The 22,456-nt window shown below is 40.5% G+C and overlaps 1 protein-coding gene across 1 annotated transcript; it reads right to left on the bottom strand.

Moving 5' to 3' along the window:
• Positions 1-6,652: 6,652 nt before the first annotated feature.
• Positions 6,653-22,033, bottom strand: LOC145780103 (galactocerebrosidase-like). The gene is made up of 8 exons (XM_082591818.1): positions 21,615-22,033; positions 21,056-21,328; positions 19,685-19,990; positions 17,146-17,516; positions 16,017-16,273; positions 10,280-10,419; positions 9,677-9,818; positions 6,653-8,057 (listed from the first exon to the last, which is right to left on the bottom strand). Exons 1-8 carry the CDS (start codon positions 22,010-22,012, stop codon positions 7,857-7,859), a joined length of 2,088 nt encoding a protein of 695 aa, XP_082447944.1. The 5' UTR covers positions 22,013-22,033; the 3' UTR covers positions 6,653-7,856.
• Between the last annotated feature and the right edge of the window lie 423 nt (positions 22,034-22,456).

Raw genomic sequence — 22,456 nt, 5'->3', positions numbered from 1 at the left:
ATGTATTTCTACAGGACTTAAGTTTGACAACTGCTATGGTAATACTTATTTGCGTGTAGGCTGAATTCCATATTTGCAGCTTGCTATCTCTCAAAGTTCAACTTACTTGTGATGTAATAATGTTTTGTATAACTGAATGTTGACTGTCTACCATAAACAAACGTAACGTATCTCTGATGTGCGTAAATTGTTGTTAGGCTAATACTTCAAACTTAAATATTGCAGAGTCAATCACTATAGAATCCTTCGCGTACAAGTGCATCATTTGGCATTACTGATCCGGTCATACTACCGGTATGTTTGTTATTCTGAATTGTATGATCAATTGATTTGTGTCGTGAATTGTGGATTCATGTTTACTACTGAATTATCGACTAATAATTTGTCAGCCTCATGGCAATCAATTCGTAAACCGATCTTAACTAGGCCAAGTGAATTGCCACGTTTCTTTGTTTTTTTTTATGATTATTGGCCTAGCGTTATGGTTGTACGGTACGGTAGCCTACGTAATAATTGTGAAAGGTAACATCGCGAATTTATTTATTCAGTGCGTCATTGGCCAACCTGTGGAACTTGTGTACCGTAAAGTGGATTGAGAACTGTTTGTCAACAAATTTGGTACGTTTATCAGTTCGACTGTTGTGCTTGCTGAATTGTGACTAGTGTCTTATGTTGTGTTATTTCTTGACAGAAAAACCGTATAAACTTCATTGCTGCGAAGCAGTCATTGGAAACCGGGTGATTTCTTCAAGTTGGCGTGCTTTAACAGTTGCTCAGTCCTACCGGGTGGATTAGGAAAATCGTGACGTCACCGGCGCAATTAACTACCGCACCTGTTGTGTTCGCGTCGCACACAACAGTAGGCCTATAACGTAAATACGACTTTATCATTTTGAGCTTTGAGAAACTAGGGATCTCTGAACAACGGGATAACTCACTTGAGAATTATCGGTGTTTTAGTGGATACTAGTAGGGTAAAAAAAAAACACACATGACTTTGAGAGTTATGAATGTGATTCTTTGAGGTCGGTAGTGGTCTGTTTTTGCAAGCAAGTCATGAAACTTTATGATGTGAAATTTTATTATAATAGATACAAAACAGTGATAAGTTACAATAACTGTTTGTGCCTTTTCGGAAATGTCCCAGTATTGCTATGTTCAGGCTATCCAGTAGAGAAAGATCGGGTTAGTTGAGCCACTTTTTGCAATTGTTTTTATATGAGTTGCTTTTATTTTTTCATTCACAGTGCTTTACCTGCTGGGTATATTAAACAATATTTGTAGGAAGTACCGTGTTACGGACAATTTTTAAATCAAACGTCACATACAACCGTTCAGATCTACTGAATCTTGGCGTCTGACGTGATGGACTATTGCTAGAAATTAGCAAAAATTGCATCACCTCTGGTCACACCTGTTGAAACATTACATCATCGTTAAATCTTGAATTACGAGATATGGTGTAAGCCAAAGCTAACAGGTGCTGGAATAGCTTCATAATGCTTATCGTTATTACGTCACACAAGATGTTTACGTGCGTTTGGAAGATTGCAATCTATTCTCCTCATTTTAAAATTGTTGCTTAAAAATTTGGTCGCATATTTAACTGTTTTGCTTAGTGCTTGCCAGCTGGACAAAATTTCCGTCTTTATGTTAGTAATTTAAACTATTGTAGTGACAAGTTTTAGTGGCGTACGGTGTTGCATCGCAATTTCGACAGCCTTGCTATTTTTACAGAAATACAATTCTTGAATAGACGTTTTCAGAAGAGTGTCTCTTTCGGTCATTTACATACAGACGAACGGATCCGAGAATCTTATGTTACACTTTTCCCACGAAGAGATTATGGTTTACCGCTGTGACCATACCGTGCAAGCCTTATCGAACGACGACAACCAGATCCACAGGTGTTTAAAAACTAGTAGTCATATGGCTCAACTAACATCACGGTAAGGGTTAGTTGAGCCACAGACTGGGGCTAGTTGAGCCTCATTTATTATTTTTGAACACACAAATTTAACCACATTTCTTTTCTAAGCCTTAGTTTATATTTAAAGCAATAAATATATGAAAACAGGTTCCAAGAGTCGCTTGTAACTCAATGTACACATCAAATAAAGAAGGTATTGCTACGGCATCCAAATAACGCCAATTCATTAAAGCTTGACCAAGTTTATGTGCCTTTGTTGAGATTTATTGGACCGTAAACAGACTTATCCATTGGCTGCAATCTATGTAGGCCTAAGGTCAGTGCTGTGTTAAGGGGAGGGCCAAGAGGGGCCTGGCCCCCGGGCCCACCATCTCAGGGGGCCCACAAATAATAAACTTTTGCGTTTCAGTACAGTTTTTCTTGAGCTGCTAAAGTACACTGCGTGTACTTGTCCATTCAAAAGATGGTTTAGGTCTTATTAAACTAAAACATCTCAAACTTGGGCCCTTACTAGACTGAAATATCTCTAAAAACACCGTTACTATCTTAAAAGAAAGTAAAAATGCGATAACGTTAACTAGTACCATGATCTGTAGAAATGTATTTAACATATAACAGGTGGGAATGGTGGGATCGGGATGTAATTAAATATGTGAAATCAAGAAGGGCCCAATTGCCACAAAGTGTTTTTTACACAACCGTTTTAATTATTTTGGTCATTTACTTTTGTGGTGAAACTTCGATAATGATTATATTCTTAAACATACTGGTAAGAAGCATATTATTTAGAAGATATTGAAAGAAATCGGAAAGCACAAACAGTGAAATGAAAAAAAACTGGAGGGCCCTTTTGAATTCACATATTCAATTTCTTTTCATTGAAAGAAATCGGAATGCATAAAAAGTGAAATGAAAAAAAAATGGAGTTGGCCCCTTTGTGAATTCACATAGGCTATTCAATTTATTTTCATCAATAAAAGTGTTTTGTTTTAAAAAATTGTTTGGTGTAGCCAAAATAGCATTTCTGATAGTTTAATTACCGTATCATTTCAATTTTAACATTTAAAATAGCCTACCGTAATTATAAATATCCTTGACTAGTGATGTCTTCCTGTACACTGCAACGCAAAACATCTGAAAATGTCACACTGTCCCTGCACCACAAAAAATTGCAATCACAAAAAAAGTGCACTTGCGCAAGAGCACATCAAATGCAAGGGAATCTTTTAAATAAAAGCAAACTTTGGAAAAAATTTAGGGCCTATTTAGGCAATTGGGTAACTTGCAGCACTTATTATCCACCTTTGATAGCTAATCTGAGTTGCCTTTCATTGAATACTGGGTACGTTTAGCAGACGTTCTTCTTCTTCTGTATTTACTTTTTTCTGAATATTAGCACATGAAATTACTGTTATCTTCAAATACCTTATAGGCCTGGCATATCACATGTTGTACGGTAGCCTGCTGAAATTGCTTTGATCCAAACAAAAATCATTCTTACCACAAGTGACTTGTTTATTCTTGCCGCAAACCTAGGCTACCATTCCTAAAAGCTTTAATCAACTTGAATGCCTGCATAAAATAATGAGCTTTGCCTTGGAATGAAATAATGTTGAATAAAAATAATTGAACACCTGATCCTCAAAACGCTTTACACTGTTTTTGTTTACAAATTACAATCACATTGTTTTTGCTTTGGTTGACAAAACAAGTAGTGTTGCCAGATAAACCATAAAAATGGGGAAAAACAATAATGTTACCCGATGACCAAATCTGAATGAAAATAATTTCTACAGTTTTGGTTTCATCCCCAGATTTTATCTGCGCCGTACCGCACGGCAAAGTTCAAACAGTCGAAATTCCGCATGGTATGGTGGTATTATCGCGTTGTGACCATACTCCATTGGCAGAATTTTTTTTATTAGAAATTGTTAACACTTTTAGCTTTCAATCCGAGCAAAGGTGTAGCTAAGAATGATAGACCTGTGTTTGCGTTTACTTACACTTGTGTTGTTTTCTAAACTGGTGAGAAAGTTTATTGAAGTGAACCACATTTCCATATATGTGTAGTGAAAGTATACGCAACACTATAGGTTTGCTTGACGATAGAGGGCCCAAAATTATTCTGGCCCCGGTGCCCACAAAGTGTTTAACACAGCACTGCCTAAGGTGTGTGGAGGTATCGTAAGCATTATAACGCCCTTTTTACACTGGCTCAACTAACATTGAAGGCAGTGGCTCAACTATAACACCTTAAATATACCGCCATGAAAATGTTAAAACTACAGCAAAACTTCATGGCACACTATGCCGTTTTTTATTCAGAACGTAGCTTGTTTGGTAAGCTACCAAACAAATTAAATGAAACTGTCTCAGTAACCAAGTATAAAAAAATATTATTGGACATACCTCTATATTCAAAATCTAATTTCCAAGGTCAAAACACAACTTTTTAACTTCAGCACCACATATAATATCAATCGTCAACTCAAACCAGATGGGAGACCACGCGATGAGAAACTTTAAGATCACGTGCTGATTGGTTACCTCACCACATTTAAGAATTAAAAGGGATGGATCAACTAACCCAGTGGCTCAACTAACCCGAGCTTCACCTATCCACACCTCCTTACTATTTTTATTAAAGAAATGTGGCCTATTGCACCAAAATGGTTGGGAGTGTTAAACGTCATTATAAAATCAACATTGTATAGTTGTATTATAGTGGGCCTACCGGTATGTAAAGAAACTTTCCCTTTCACGCATTCACTGTTACATCACTATCACTGAAAATCGTATTATTTCCTTTTGAAGCCCACTTAGCTACCACTTAGGCTATTGGTAATATAGGCTACCGTACTTGTGATAATCTCTAAAACGTGGTCTGACGAAGTGGGTTAAGTTGCCCTCAAAAAGAGTGGATCAATGTTATGTATTGAACTCTTAAAACATTAATTTAAAAAAACATTAACAAGTTTGCAGGGTTTTGAAAATCTACTCTACCAGTGTCCGAAGCAAAAACAAGTGAGTCATCCCGTTCTTTAGAGATCCCTGTGAGAAACTCCTCTCACAGCTCGCAATTGAAACACCAATGGTAAGATAAAGTTTCAGACACAAGCATAAATATGGTGTCGAATCAAGTAGGCCTAGGTGTGATTTAGCTAACCACTGTAACATTACGATCAAACGTGGTTTCACTGCTTTGCACCAACCTCTTAAATCTGTCAATTTCTTCATTCAATTTTGCATTAGGGGAAGGTGGGGCAGGACGGGACACTTAACTTTAATCGATGTTTTGCAGAATTCCTTTTTATCAATATCGGTAACTTTGGTATCATGTTATTTCTATTGCACACCACTACCAACCAGCAAGATACAAAGACTCAGTTAGTATCGCATGACCTTATAATTAACAAAAGCAAAAAAAATTAATTTGTCCCATCTTGCCCCACACCTGGGGCAGGACGGGACGCGTATTGTTCATATGAGGAATCACCTGTAAAACCTCAAATCTACTGATAATATCTTGTAATTTCAAAAATGACTTGCATTTACAGTAGCCTACACGTAATTACATCAGAGCAAAATGACAGACTACTTTTTTCCATAAAAATCACATACAAAATTGCCACGCCCATTATAAGCAGAACAAATGTCCCATCCTGCCCCAAGCAGCTCTGTCCCGTTTTGCCCCAATGACTGACATTTTGAAATTTTCTGTTTGTTTATTATATATGCAACTCACATCTAAAAAGTCAGATACCCCAAAAAGCACTTTTATTACTGTATCTTCAGACCACATATCATCTTCCAGATTTTTCTGAAATCATGCTAAAATGTGAAAAGTTTTGATAAGATTTCTTATAGCAACTAGCCTCTAATCAGTTATCTTGTTGCCACGACCACGTTTTTTCTCTGAACATCTCTTTTTTTTGCAAGTCATCGAGAATCATGGTGTCCTGTAACATCTAAATGGGTAGAGGACGCTAAAGCTAATACTTTTAAAAATATCCACGGTGTCCTGTCCTGCCCCACCTTCCCCTACTTCATTTCTCGTGCTGTGTGCAGCCTCATTTTGCCGCCCCTGGCTGCTACGCCACTGGACCATGGATGGGTATGATATTTAAATAAAACCACAGGACCTCACTCGACTATCGTAGCAGTAAACAACTCCTTTTTATTTTACTAACCTTCAGCCTATCTTGTTTCAAAGTAATTTGCCGATGCTTCACATTAGACAGTTAGACACATTAATACGGAAGCGGCTGACACGATATATTGTTATGGTGCTATTTTATTCGTATTGTTTATAACTTTCTCTACTATTCTCGCAACAGGCGAAATAAAAAGTTTTCTCATCTCTCAAGCTATCTTTTCGTTTCTTAAATCTATGATCATGTGCTAACTATCTCCTTGACAGAAAGTTCGGGGAAAAAATTCGCGTCCGGGTACGAGCGAATGGATGATGATGAAAAAGCACAATATCGGTTTTCCTTGTTAGCCAATTTGTTTTGCTTTCGAATATCTAATCTACCAGTTAAAGATTGAATTCGGCAGAGACCAATATTGTGTATGGCCTCTTTTCATGTCAGCAGTGAAAACAAAGTGAGTACACAACGTGCCTACAATCATTGCCTTGCATTTAGGCTTTTGAAGCTTGAATATTTCTCTAATCATGACGCGAAAATTAATAGACCTTCAACTAATTTGATGGACAAACTCTTGAAATGCATTGCATAATGTATTTGAGATAAATCAAAATTGCATACCGCCTAAACAAGAGCTTAAAAAAAGTAAATTCTGTTAGGTTGTAAAAAGATGGTCAATGTCAATGTAATGGTCAATGTTAGGTTGTAAAAAGATGCATTATTGTGCCACTTTTAAAATGGAATTGTGTAAGATAAAAATGAAAAATTGACAAAAAAGGGCAAACTTGTTTTATAACTTGCCAAACAAACATATCTATTTTGATAGAAATGATAGGCATTGAAAGACAATACGCATGATTGTGTGTGGTAAGCATGGCAGTCGACCAATAAAACACCTAAAGAGACAAACTTTTTAAAACAACAGTTGCTGTTTGTAGTCTATTATTAATTTACTCAGAAAACACATAGCCTGGTGCTGGTAGGCTATGCAAATTTAGCAACGAGTTAAGTAAGTCAGTTCTATAATGCACGCAATGACTGTTAAGCAATTGAAAAAAAAACAGCCCAAATAAGTTAATTGGTGAAAAATCGTTTACTTATGAAGCACATGATGGTACATTTTGACAAGCTATGCAATAGGTTAATGCAAGGCAGACAGCGATTGTGGCAAGCTTAACCACTAATTTGTTAGTTCCAAGATGCAACATAGGCTACACAATAGTGTGATTATCAAAAGAGCATAGTGATTGCAAGAAGTTTTGATTGTATTTTTTGTTGTTGCTCCACAATTTTTTGCCAGTAGGCTACAGCAGTTAGGCTTGTAAAAAATATAGCTAAGCTGAGAGAATAAAATAATCAAGCAGTACCGTATGATTAAAAGTGAGAATTTCATAATACGAAAACACCAAATCTGCACATAGATAATAAAAATATGTTTATGGTAAGCCACTAGCAAAAAACAATGATGGTGAAGAATTGTGGTACTAATCCTCTACAACGATCCTGCTACGACTCATAAACGATAACACCGGTTCAAACTTATTGAACATCAAGACTACGAGCTCAACATGGAACTTGCTTGGTGTGGGTCATGTTTAGAGTGCGAGCCTGTACTCACCGAACTTGCGTTGATAGGCTACAGGTAGCGAGGTAGGATAACTTAAATGAAATCAAACTGATGCAGATAAAACCAAAAAGTAAACTATCAAAAACGTAAAATTACGCATTATTGTGTAAAATTCAAACATTGCAGACAAAAAACATATAATCATGAAAATTTACTGCATAGGCTGCACGGTAAAATCGTCAAATTGTGCTAAGCCAAAATCACTTGTTCCAATGGCTACGAAACCATTGGCTGGGATCCCATCTGAATCTTGCATTTTCCTCTTCCACACGACGACTCCATTCACGTAAGCTGTCATCTGATTACTTTTGTCAATAGAGAGCGCGATAATGTTCCATTCATGGGCGTTCAGCTAAAACATTTGACGTTAAACAAAAATTGTGAATAATTCTCAAAAAATAACAGTGTTTAGTGCGCCCAGGGCCGTAGCCAGACCGCAGAGCTAGGGGGGGCCAACTTTTGTTAGGGGGGGCTGAAAAAATTTAAATGATTTTTGCATTTTGACCTCTTAAATACCGGTATCCACAAAAATTGCAATATATCAGATTAGTGTTAAGACCAACACTGGTCTCTTATTTTATCCGCTAGTTAAATCACGGCAACCATATTACAATGACCAACATAACACAGCAATTGTTGACTTGTCGTATAAATAGCGTTAGGCTACTTGTTATGAGCAGTAGCGTAGCCAGGGATTTTGAAAGAGGGGGGGGGGCTGACGGCGAGTTTCGCTTATCGCGACACCCTGCGGCGGAGGGTCTGGGGGGCCTCCCCCAGAAAATTTTGAAAAATTACTTTGAATTTGGTGCATTCTGAGAGTATTTTCAACAAAAATGTGGGTATGAATATTCCTGTAAAATGGTGCTGTCCGGTGGAATAGCAAAAGGATAAGATCATGTTTTCTTCGGCATTTTTCGGAAATGAAGCTACAAGTCTCTATGTTTTCTTGTTGCTAATTCCAGGCTAAGATATTTGAATGTTTGGTAATGACAAAAGTCGCTCTTTGCAGTTTCGTTTAAAGTTAGGCAAACTTTGTTTTAGAGACATAAAGAGACTGAAAGCATCATTTTCAATATCGTGACGTTACACGCGTGCCAAAGGGGGGGGGGGGGGGTTGCACTTAGAATATGGTACCGAGAATAGCGACAGCTGATATCAAATAGCCTAATTTGTACCGGTTTGTAGGCCTGCTGGAAAACCATTCCCTCTTTGTTAGGTTATCATTCTTTCCCAAAACATTTTTATTTTGCACAGTTTCTGACAATTTTTCTACCAACCTAACACGTGTTGGCCTTGGTTGAATTGAACATGTTGAGGTTGCCAAAGGAGGGGGTAGGGGGGGCGAAATTGTTTAATCATCTTAGCTGTTAACTAAACAAAACACTTGTAGTTAATTAGGCCTAGGTTGGAGCTCTGCAACGGGAAAGATGGGCAAAATCATTACAATTGTAGCTGTTGCTCGAGAATGTTGGGATTTTGCCAGGGGGGGCGAGGCCCCCCCTGGCCCCCGGCTGGCTACGGGCCTGAGTGCGCCACAGCAGTCACAACAATCAAAAGTCACAATGTTTTGGAAACATAACCTTCTGAACGTATATTGGTTGTAGGCTACTACAATGATATAAACTTGAGATGGAGATGCGAGAAGTGATGTATTTTGTATAGCGCTGTATCCATCGCAGATACGCATTGCCCTTAGCGCTTTACAATGCAGACACTGTCAGAGCGGCCGTATGCGCATCTGAGTACATTGTTATCCTCTATCTATTTTTTGATAAGCAATTTTTTTGAGCGTGCAAGATGAAAAAGATAAAATGTTATTCAATAAAACTGCAATTGACAGCTATTTCAATCAGTCGCCATGAAACATATCCGAAGGGAAGTCACAACAGTAACTAATCGCACATCACACACTTCAAACTTAGTAGGCAAACTTGTGGAGACACTTAAAACGAAAATGCTCAAGTATTTTACCTTGCCGTATTGTTGGTCTGTATAGCCGGCTGTGATGACGTGTTCTTTCCCTACATCGGTGCTGATGATGCGACCTCCGTCAATGCGGAGCCAGAAGAACAAACCACTTGTTGTGCGAGTGGCGCAACCTCCTTTATCGACTCTTCACAATATATGCAAGGAAAGTATATACCGCGACCAGAGTGCTCAGTAAAACGGGTTTAAAATCTAAGAACGGGGCCGTCTCATATAGAATATAGATCATCATCATCATCATAATCCATCGTCGGTTTGTTCCCCACTAGTGGGGGTGGCCGGTGATATAGATACAATTTTCAATGCAGTTGATGTAATTATTACCGAGCATAATGTGGATTTGTTAAAATTACCACCATCGAAAGCAAAATAACATCAATTAAACGCCACAGGCTGCATCAAGAGCTGAAGAATCTAAATGTATGCCATAAAACTTCTTTTGGCGTAACTAAATTGCGAATAGACCAAGGAAGACAACCTAAAGTAAAAGATATTTGTTTCATTAATTTAGTGACTATGGAGTTTCCTGCAAAGTGTTTCTCTAACATGAACAATTGAACATTACAATCAAAACACGTTTCAAGTTACCTTAAAGCTAAAAACACAGCATACGTTCCTTCTACCTTCACAGACACAGTTGCATTTATATTCGACCAGGAATAGTCTCCGATCAGACTTATTGCCAGATTAGGGTCGTCACACCAAGACACTGGCCTTTGAGTGACAACCTAAAAAACAAACCAATTTTTGCACAAAAAACGTATCAGCAAACCCATGCAATTTCTATAAACCACACCATAAACAATGAAAATGATAAGTATACGTGCACAAATGCCTGCAGTTAGCATGCTTCCTTGATTACTTCTGCACTCCTTTTGTCACGTGTACTCCGCGAGGCAGTACTCTGTTTTATTCGTATCATTTCATTCTGGCAGGCTAGCGAACAACAGCTTCTTTTGTTCTAGTTCTAGTGTTGAGTTTAACAATCTTACGTTGTGTATTTTGTTGCAGAAATTGCGATTCGATCATTTTTCTTTTGTTAATACATTCAAGAAAAATAACCGTCTTTGTTCATGATCGAATCGCAATAGGATAAGGTTAATTTAAAGAAATTTGTGGAATGGTGGTGATAACATGCGCCTTTCCCAACTGTAATTTTGAAACAGCCGACGTGCCCGAAGCGGTTGCTTGTGTGGTGCTGCAAAGTCACACGTACAGTCATGCTGCTACGACGCGCAACGCTCCAGCGCCCGTAAACCTTGGCCCGAAGCTAAATCGACCTACTGTAGATATTGGAGTTTCTCCAGAAGAATGGAGCGTGTTCACCAGAAGATGGAAGGCTTTTAAAGAAGGTTGCAGCATTTCTGATGAAGCAGCTTCAGTCCAGTTATTTCAATGTACCGGCCAAGCCCTAGGGGACAGCCTTCTCCAAGCTGACGCTGAGACAGTGAGCAAACCTGTAGATGAACTTTTGCTTGCAATGCGACAACTGGCCGTTATACCTGTCGCCACAGGGGTGTTACGGTCAGAGTTTATGGCGATGCACCAAATGCGCGACGAAAAATTTCGCGCTTTTGCAGCTCGTGCTCGAGGAAAAGCGGATATATGTGCGTTCACTACGAAATGTTCCTGCGGGCTGAAAGTTAGTTATACAGATCACATGATCCGCGACACACTACTCAGTGGAATTTCGGACAGTGAGATTCGTCGCGAAATGATGGGAATGGACAAAGTATTGTCGATTCCCATCAACGATATCATCGCCCTTGTCGAGATTAAAGAAATGGCTCGCAATGCGGTACCATCTCATGACGTTTCGGCAGTGTCGACGTTCAAGCGCAAGAAAAGCCAAAGCCCTATTCCAAGAGACCGTGGACACATCCAGGCAGCACCTTCCTCTCCCAATTGGTCACAAAAAACTCACTGCCCTAAATGCAATAGATTATTCAATCGTTACAGAGAAGGCCCCAGAGGTTGGAACACTACGCCTTATTCCCTTTGTCTCGAATGCTTTCGGTCATCTCGTCATAAAAACAAATGGGGCGCTCCTCCTAAAGATGCATCAGTCGGAGCACTCTGTGTAGCACCTACTGTACCTCAAATAGGCACATTTGCCTCAACACAAACTGACATCGCAGCCCGAGACCCAATGTTCTCAACAATTCGTGGTCCTCACCACACATTCCAAAAAGGGCATTGGACACCATCCCGCATGCGAGAACATCCCACAGTTCGGGTAGACATATCTATGGATGACTCATGTCATCAAGGCAGGTACACTAGCGTGATAGCACAAGTAACAGCAATCGCAGATACTGGTGCCCAAATAAATGTATGGTCACTGAAGAACTTTGTGCAATCCGGCTTTGGACAAGAGACCCTTGTACCCGCACCAAACCTAATAGCTGCAAATCGCTCTACTATTTCCATTACAGGAGCATTTCGTGCCATCATTCGGGGTACAGCGCACGGCTGCAATGTTGAACGTCGGTGCATGATTTACATCAGTCCAGACGTTGACAAGTTATACTTATCTCATGACACACTATTGCATTTAGGTGCCCTATCCCCGAAGTTCCCAACTCTAGGGGAACATCAGATCAAGCAAGAAATGGCGCACAATCTTATCGAACCAGAAATCAACGTCGTCAGACTTGTCAACGGTGGATGCACATTACCCAGCAAGCAACTGGAGTCGTGCACTTGCCCTCAACGTGGTGCAGTTCCAGCTCCCCCAACCAAGCTTCCGTTCCCATGCACACCTGAAAACAATGACAAGATGGCAAACTGGCTACTCCAGAGGTACGCCGCATCCACTTTCAACACTTGCCCGCACCGCGCGCTACATTGTATGGCTGGTCCTCCCATAGAAATACATGTTGACCCCAACGCGAAACCAGTGGCCGTTCATACACCAGCGTCTATCCCCTTGCATTGGCAAGAAAAAGTACACGCTGATCTCCTCCGCGACGAGGCTCTGGGAATCCTTGAAAAAGTCCCCCACGGCGAACCCACCACATGGTGTCATCGCATGGTTATCACACGCAAAAATGATGGCTCACCACGCCGTACTGTCGACCTGTCCCCCTTAAACAAATTCTGCCAGAGAGAAACCTTCGCCTCCGAAGCTCCATTCCAGCTGTCCCGTCGTGTCCCCGGAAACACTTGGAAATCGGTGACTGACGCATGGAACGGCTATCACAGTGTTCCACTGCGTCCTTCTGATCGGCATCTCACAACTTTCATCACTCCCTTTGGAAGATGGCGCTACACTAGGGCACCGCAAGGATTCCTATCCTCTGGGGATGGCTACAATCGCCGTTTCAATACCATATTAACTGATTTTGTGCGCAAAGAACGCTGTGTCGACGACACAGTGTTCTATGATAGCCAACTGGAGGAACATTGGTGGCGAACCATAAAATTCCTCACTTTAGTGGGACGGGCGGGCATTGTCCTTAACCCTGACAAGTTTCAATTTGCCCAACGCACCGTAGATTTCGCTGGATTCCGTATCTCAGAAGCAATGGTCGAGCCCCTCCCTAAATACTTGCTCGCCATCCAAGAATTTCCAGTCCCGAATAATATCACAGACATACGCAGCTGGTTCGGATTAATCAACCAAGTAGGAAACTATGCTCAACTGCGTGACCTAATGGCACCGTTCAAGCCGTTCCTTAGCCCAAAGCATAAGTTCGAATGGTCTCAGGAGCTGGATTCCGCATTTGCCGCCTCCAAATCGGCAATCGTTGATGCTATTCGCCATGGGGTAGAAATCTTTGACCCCTGCCGTCGAACATGTTTGCGCCCTGACTGGTCCAACAAAGGCATCGGATATTTCCTTCTCCAAAAACATTGCGTATGTGCTTCCACTATACCGGACTGCTGCTCATCAGGTTGGAAAGTGACTCTTGCAGGATCCCGATTCCTCTCATCGGCCGAACGACGTTATGCTCCCATAGAAGGCGAAGCCCTAGCAGTTGCGTGGGGCCTAGAACAGACAAAGTATTTTACGCAAGGCTGTGATAATTTGGTTATTGTAACGGATCATAAGCCATTGGTAAAAATATTCGGTGACCGTACGTTGGACGAAATCACTAACACTCGCCTGTTTCGTTTAAAACAGCGTACACTAATGTGGCGCTTTGATATCGCACACTTACCTGGCACAACCAACTGCGCAGCCGATGCTGCCTCACGTCACCCAGTATCATGCGATCTCATTGCTGTAGCGTCGTGTGCAGAAAATAATGTAGCAGAAATGGCGCTGGTTACTGCCATACAGGCAGATGCCGCCCATGCCTTTTGCTTGCAATGGCCTGAAATCGTTCGGGAAACAGCCGCCGATCCAAACCTTAGCAAGTTAATGGTAGCTATTGAAACGGGATTCACCTTTCCCAACACCGGCGACATTCGCCCATATCTCCCCTATCGTGACGGGTTCTTTGTTGAAGACGACGTTATTCTATATCATGATCGTATTGTTGTACCACCATCGCTTAGGCCTAGAGTACTCTCAACGTTGCATGCTGGTCATCAAGGTGTGTCTGCCATGGAACGCCGGGCACGTGCTATAGTATTTTGGCCCGGTATGACTAATGATATCCATGCTATTCGTGACTCGTGTACTTCATGTAATCGTAATGCTCCATCTCAAGCAGCTCCTCCCCCGACGCCATGTGATCCCCCAGCTACACCATTTGAGAAAATTTTTGCAGATTATTTTGACTATGGGGGCCGTCACTTTTTGGTCATTGGGGACAGATTCTCTGGGTGGTCGGATGTATTTGCCACGCCATCAGGATCGAGTGCCGCAGGAGCAGCTGCTTTGACTCAACTCTTGCGCTCGTACTTTGCCACGTTTGGTGTTCCTGAGGAAATATCTACAGATGGGGGTCCCGAATTTACGGCTGCCGTTACTGAACTCTTTCTTAAAAATTGGGGTGTGCAGCACCGCATATCGTCATCTTACTTCCCTCAATCTAATGGTCGAGCTGAGGTGGCTGTCAAAACTGTAAAACGCTTGCTCATGACTAATGTGAGCCCAAACGGAGACCTGAACAACGATTCCTTCTTACGTGCATTGTTACAGTTGCGAAACACACCTGATCCTGACTGTGACATCTCTCCAGCAGAGATCGTGTTCGGTCACCCTCTGCGCGACGCATTCGGTTTTGTAAACCGCCTAGTCAAGTTCTCCAATCGTCACATTCGTCGTACATGGCGGGATACATGGAAGGCAAAGGAAGACGCCCTTCGCCTGCGAGCTGGTCGAACCGATAAGGCGCTGTCTCAGCATACTCGTCCTTTACGTACCTTACAATGTGGAAAACGCGTATTTATCCAAAACCAAAACGGCAACTATCCTCGAAAATGGGACAAAGTGGGAATGGTTGTCGAAACGTTGCCGCATGACAAATATGTAGTGAAAGTTGACGGGTCGGGCAGAATCACAAAACGGAATCGACGGTTCTTGCGAGTAATTCCACATACTAAAGCATGTGCCGATCCCATCCCTCCTCAACCAAACATCATTGCTCACCCACAGAGCCTCCCATCATCTTCTTTTGCCCAGCCTCCTGAAACGGACTACTGCCCTCCCCACCCTCCGCATCACGAAATAGGCCCTAGCCCAGAAATTGGAGAATCTCCGATGTTGCTTCTCGATGCAGATCACAGTCCGCCGGCACTCACCTGCCCGACACCAGCCTCAAGCCCGAAGCTTTGTGAGCCACAGCACTCACCTGAACCTCCAAAGCAGCCGCTACCTTTCGATTCAGTGGAACCAACCGAACCCACAAGTGGAGTCCCTCACATTGAAAAATCGCCTGTTTTGCGCCGTTCCACGCGGTCCCGACGGCCGGCATTGGATTTAGACGCATCCTCTGGTCAATGGGTAATCAAGGGGTCGAGCTCGTAAGTCTACAGTTTCGCCTTACGAGCTGGGGGGGATGCACAAATGCCTGCAGTTAGCATGCTTCCTTGATTACTTCTGCACTCCTTTTGTCACGTGTACTCCGCGAGGCAGTACTCTGTTTTATTCGTATCATTTCATTCTGGCAGGCTAGCGAACAACAGCTTCTTTTGTTCTAGTTCTAGTGTTGAGTTTAACAATCTTACGTTGTGTATTTTGTTGCAGAAATTGCGATTCGATCATTTTTCTTTTGTTAATACATTCAAGAAAAATAACCGTCTTTGTTCAATACGACGAAACAAAATGCATGAAGTCTATCCCAATTCTTAAAAGTTTTAAAGTGAAATTTTGTGATAAGACCTCAGTATTTTTTTCACTGTCAAAGCAAGATAATTTGTATCACACCGTCACCTGTCTCAACGTCCACTGGTGATCACCACCATCAGGATTATAGTGGGTTTCAAAAGCTCCCGACTGGTCAGCGAAGTTGCTTGCTTCACTGAATCCATTGGGATCAAAGTTCTCATGGTAAGGAATCGGAAAAGGCTTCGATGGACTTGGAGCAGGATAACTTCCTTTCTTGGCAGTATTGACCGTGGATAACGTTACAACAACATCCGGTGGTAAATGCAAGCTGAATATCCCTTGTGAGTCGGCAGTGATAACACCTGGAACAATACCGCTCATACAATCACATGAATAACATAGCCTACAATCTTGTGTTCAAGTTTGCTTGTAAACTATATTATAACTGTAACCCTCGCAATACGGGGAACAAGAGACATTAAATCTTGTAGATAGTGTATGTATTGTGCATATTTGATTGTCGTTGTGGTATCTAGGTTTTCTCGTGGTGGTTAGAGATTTGGAATAAACGGACAGGAAGGCAATTTTCGCATCCACTTTTAGCATATCATTGAATGACCTGCCAAAGACACAGTCACATGCTGTTGAGCGGTGTCGAACCGGGACTATTTCGAGGTTAGTGCCAGGGTTCTCATTACTCAACTATCCACATTTGATGAACCATTAAAGACGTTAGGAAAAGGCGCCAACCTTCTGAATTTGTCTGAGGTATCATTAACTTTGGTTAGTTGGGTGATGAGAGCTTTGGTAAACTCAAACTGGTTTTTGATGACATCGCTCACTATTATCTAGGGTAGTTGGCAGATTGTGTGGATGTAGTTGCTGAAGAAAGTGGCGGAAAGAAGCTGGCCACCCTACCCTCGTCAGTGCCAATGGCTTAGTATGATGTACCTTTGCTTTTCATTCTCCTGAGTCCTGAGCTTGGTATCAAGTCATCTTACGAAAATAGTATAAACATTGCTACTCACGCAACAAACAGTTTACCAGCCTCATTTTTTAATTTATTTATGTCATTTTTTGGAAATGAAGCTGGTAAACTGATTAACAAGACTTACACGCGACAGTCAACAGCTTCAAGAGGACAGTTTACTGGGTTGATTTACAGGAACAGAAAGGTTTTATTAGACTTACGAAAATAGATTAGTAATTGACCCTATTTGTATTTCCTCCTTACCTTTATCAACAAAAAGTTGCTCTCGAGTGGAAGATGATCCAAGGTTGCTCATCCAGAATCTTAATTTATTGATTTTCCCCTTGAAACTTCCTCCGATCAGAAATGATGCATTTTGACTTTCCACTGTATACTTTGGCAAAGGAGGCCGTATACAGATGGAGCGATCGTGTGACATTGTCTCTATAATGATGGTTAAACTGCCCTTTCCATCTGTCAATGACACATAACTACCTCCCTTAGCCAAGTGGCCAACAGTGTGTAGATACGACCATCCGGGCTTTGTAAACTGAGTGGTGTGAGCTGTGATCCACAAAGGGTCGGCAAGGTCATAGTATCCGCTCCATGGCTCGTTGGCTGTCATTAGGCTGCATCTGCGGTAACGGAGTTGTTGAGCGGTGGTGGAAAGTAACACAGCAAAACCAAGTCTTTATTTTTTAGAAAAATATAACATATTTCTCAATGATGCGTGAAAACACGAACACAAACCAGGGTTGAGAAAAACCCGGGTTTTTTTAAAAAACCCGGGCTTTTTTGGGTTTTATTGGGTTTTTTTAAAAAGGATGCAAACAAAGGTAGATTCATGCTTATTTCACCTCAAAAACTACTTTTTACGAATGAAGTGCCTTTCACTCACAGTACATGCTTGCATAACTCAATAAAATAATGCACTAAGGCTGTTGTTGCTTGAATGTTGCATCATCCATTCATTTCAAGATCAAGTTGGATGTTGCATCATCCACTGATTTCTATACCAAGTTGATGCTACCGTGGTAGAAATCACATTATTGCATCATTTGCTTTAGATTTGAAGGCAAGGAACATTTATGCCATCATGTTTAAATATTTTTTATCATTTATATATATACTGTATATTATATATCATATAGCAAGCCTTAAAGCAGCCGGCGGCCATCGCGGCCATGGCCGCTAAGTAGTGCTTGAATGACTGCCGGTGTTACCTCCTCAGTCGGCCAATTTGGCCGCCAGTTTCTTCTAGCTAATTATTTAACTTTGCAATAGAATGATAGTGGATTAGCTGTCAAAAATATCTAGTATCAAAGAGTGACGCAGAATTAGGTCAGCGCGTCACAATCGCCACTGTTGTATTGTGTGGGAACATTTGCAATCGTATGGAAAATATCTAGCTGCGATCACCAGCTCTAAGTCTTGTTTGTAATTCCCGACGTTTATTTTAACAAAGTGTTAATTCGAAGTGCTAATTTACATCGGCTGGCAATATTGTCGTTTTTATGTCGATTCAATGTTGTCGGACATTGAATCGTTGGTAAAAAGGAGAACTACCCAGACAACAAAATTCGTCATTTTTACCCTGATTTAACGACTGCAAACATAGAATCAATGTAAAAATGACGGATTTTGTTGTCTGGGTAGGTTAGTTGACATCCGAGGGGAAAACACGTGTCTTCAGAGTTGAGAAATGTTTCCCATGTGGGTTAATGACTTCATTTCACACCCTAAATGGTGACATCATAACGGAATAAATGGTCAGGTTTTATGAAAGGCGGTATGCAGTTGAAACAATTTAGTGTAGTTGGATGGTCCCGCAATACCGGATTACAATCCCGATAAGGCAGTTATTGCGTGGTACAACGATTCTACAGCAAGACGTCGCCCAGACTTCAACAACGCTACAGTGATCATTTTGGCATTGTTGCAAGTTTAATTCTATTTACGTGTGCTATCGTTATTTGTATTTTGGCCTCCAAGCACGCAGATTTGGCCGCCGAGAAGGAGCTCTCAGTAGGCCACGATGGCTGCCGGAAAAAAACACGAGTTTTAAGGCCTGATATAGTAATGGATGAGCAATTGAGCGATTGCGTGGCCAATGGCCATTTAGGCAAATGCTCTGAAACAGCCATGCGTTAGAATCATGAATCTGTAGCCTAATTGGTAACTAGCCTCCTAAATTGGATTTCACATCATATATACAGACTACAGTAGAGTAGTACTTTCACCAGTTTAACTATAAGGCCTTCTTTCATAAATGAGTTTTAATGTAGTATACACAAAGTGGCATTACTTGATTTTTGTGTACTGTACAATATCCACTGCGTTTTCAGTTTATTCTTGGAAATTTACTTCACAATCACATCCTTAAGTCCTAATTTAAAGTTTGTTTAAGTGCCTTTGTAGTGTTTTTGTTCATTTTTTTAATTTTCTAATAAAAACTGGACAAATATGATGTTCTGGTTTTTTTTATGGGTTTTTTTGGGTTTTTTTAAGTGGGTTTTTTCAAAAAAACCCTGGGTCGGGTAAAATACCGACAACCCTGACACAAACGAATACAAATACCAACTGAAGCAAATCTTCTTTTGAATCGGACTGCAAGAATATTATTTATAATAATTAAATCTAAAACAAAACGCAACAAATGTTTTTAGTGGACGGTGCATTGTAAATAAAACATCCTAATTTTATTCGTATAAATTCCAACAACGAAAACATTAAGAAAATGCAGACAGAACCAACAAAGAAATTATGCAATTTGATGTGTTCTGTTAACTTCCATCACAACTACCTTTTAAATGGAAGATCGTCGTAATAACTTGCAATCAAATTCCATGCAATGGTCGCTGTCATGTTTCCATTGATATGATTCTGGTTCAATATCCTTGCCCAGCAGCCGGCACCAACTTCATCATTGAAAGTGCTGTAGTCTTCACTAGCCCACAATGGTTTGTTAGTTTCCACAGCCTTGGCAGTTGATAATGTTCCAGGGTAATGGGCTCCGATGACTCCAACAGCTTTTGCTAACTCAGGATCATTTAAAATGTCATTAGAAATTGCGCCGAAGGATCCATCCGCAGCAATGATTTTAACATGGCTGCAAAAAATAATAATTTTACAATAAATTTTTGCATTTGAATATTTGTAACCAAAAAAGCGAGCAACGATACGGCATTTAGCATAAGATACGGATATAAGTTAGAAATTGGAAACTTTTTTCAGCTAGAGAGCATGTCAAGCATCTGGACAACTGATACGCATTCAGTATACATGACAATGACATAAGTGCAAAAACAAATATGACAAAAGAAAATACGGCACACCACATGAGAGTGTCACTACACAAAGTAGATACGAGGCATTTCCGGGGATAGCCAAATGTAAGTGTAGCTTATTCACTCTTTCATTTCTTGTATGTATGCAGAAAATCTGTTGTTCAGATGCTTGACAAGGACTTTTTCAGGTCAATAAATGATTTCAATCTCAACATCCCACAAGAGCATTTTGACTGTTGCCACTGAAGTCATAAAATCTTTACCGCACAGCGCACAAAAAGGCGTCTTTGCATGAATTATTAGTAACAAACAAATACTTCTGGATTGGAAAATAATTTTTTTAACATATTGAGTGTTTTGAAAGTTGGGTCACTCTTGATTTTGTGTATCTTGATTCTGTTGATATCTTGGTTCTCATGGTATTCTTAACATAATATAGCTATTGTCCTGCTTTCTTGCCACTTATTCAATAATATTACATCTTAATTACGTTTTGGTACTGTATTTACAATTTTTATACTAAAAAACATTACTTGACCAATGAAAATTGCTGATTATATGTTGTAACACTTATCTCAGTTGGTAAATTAAATTTTCGTATAGGCCCCCACATTATTTGGCTGTTGCTACGTTGGGAAGGCCAGTAATATAGATCGCCATGGGCTGGTAGCATTGTTAAGTAGTAGTTGCTTCACAAACATGCTGTCAGGTTTTTTACCTCTCTTATTGGATCACAGTGACATAATTCATGCTTCTAATTGTGTGTTAAAGTGTTCTAATCAAGCTTTATGTTGCTTTCATTCTGTCAAGCTTTGTGGCTCACTGATAATAGCGAGATGGTCCACTAGTTGAAAACCACTGATCTTTAGAAGCCAAATTATACTTACTGAAAGCCATTAGAGTCTAAAACCCTGCGCAATTCTTTTATGTAACCAACATCATATGATAGTTCATTCCAAATGCCAACGTAATCAATTGTGAGGTCATGATGCGTTTTAGCTCCTTGGACCCATTTAAGGATATATGTTGCTGTGACGGTTACATTGTCATAAGGCCACATCCCTCCTTGTCCTATCCAGCCTGGCCATCCCCAAGGAAGGCCAATTAACTTAATATCTGGGTTTCGAAGTTTTGCTTCTTTCATAAGCCACCATTCGTAGCTGCAAAAAAAGTATGTTTAAATTTGAAGTTATGACCATAACATACAGTAGTATCGTGATATCTATAGATCTGTTTTGTAACTCTGGAAGTCAAGAAGTTTCTATTGATATTTTCAGATTTGCAACAGCCCTAAACTGTATGTATCTTCAACAGTACAAGCAAACTCCATTGGACTCATGTGTTTATTGATGCACATCAGTGTTTTTGCTTTTACAACAAATGAGCTATTGTAACACTTGGTGGAAACCGTGATGTCTTCAATTATAAACTGTGCAAACATCATACCCTCTGGTATAATTTTCATCAGTTGCACTTCGCATGTGAGAATGTTCCGTTCCTTCAGTACTCTGAGCATCACCACCAATCTCAACCTTCAAGATGTGCAAAGATGCGCCAAATCCAGGTAAAAACAAATAATCTAAAATTTCATTTCTTGCTTTAACCGGATAGTTAACAAGCAGTCTACTTGTTGCACCCCCACCAGAAAGACCTCCGATTCCATCAAATGTACGACTGACTCCAGAAATGTCATCAATCTTATAGGTTGAAACTTGTTTGTGATATTCTTTGGAAACAAAAGCTTTTTCAAACGCTTGAAGATTTATATCTTCAAAGTGACGTACTTTTAAACCAAACAATACTGGAAGGACGGTTAGCAGAATCAAAGCAATTGCTTTTGCCATTTTGAAAAACTAGCAAAAGAATCTATCTGAAGAAAGAATATTTGTCAATTTGATAATTTATAAAAAAAAAATGCAATATAGCTTATGTGTGAAACTAAAACAGTATAATACGGTACACATACCATATGTACAACATCTTATTGCTAAAAATAAGTAATACATCATAACTAAATCAAAATGTGCGTTGTACATGTACTATGTTGTAGAAGCATTTCTGCCACGATGTGTAGAAGCATTTCTGCCACAATTTCTCTCGCTCGCCGCGCTTTGGACCCGGACCAGCTCCTCCATGCAACATTCAAGAGACCACCACCTATAAAGCAGCGGCTGAAATCAAGACGCCCCTTTGTGCCTGCCGCACAACAACTCCTTAAGAATGCAGAAGAACTTGGTTTAAGTGCGGCACACTGGACGAACCACATGTGGAACACGGAGTGGCAAAAT

Source organism: Aplidium turbinatum, chromosome 11 (genome assembly GCF_918807975.1).
Source record: "Aplidium turbinatum chromosome 11, kaAplTurb1.1, whole genome shotgun sequence".
NCBI classification, from domain to species: Eukaryota; Metazoa; Chordata; class Ascidiacea; order Aplousobranchia; family Polyclinidae; genus Aplidium; species Aplidium turbinatum.
Note: the sequence above shows the minus strand (reverse complement) of the source record. Positions and strands in the feature narration are given on the sequence as shown.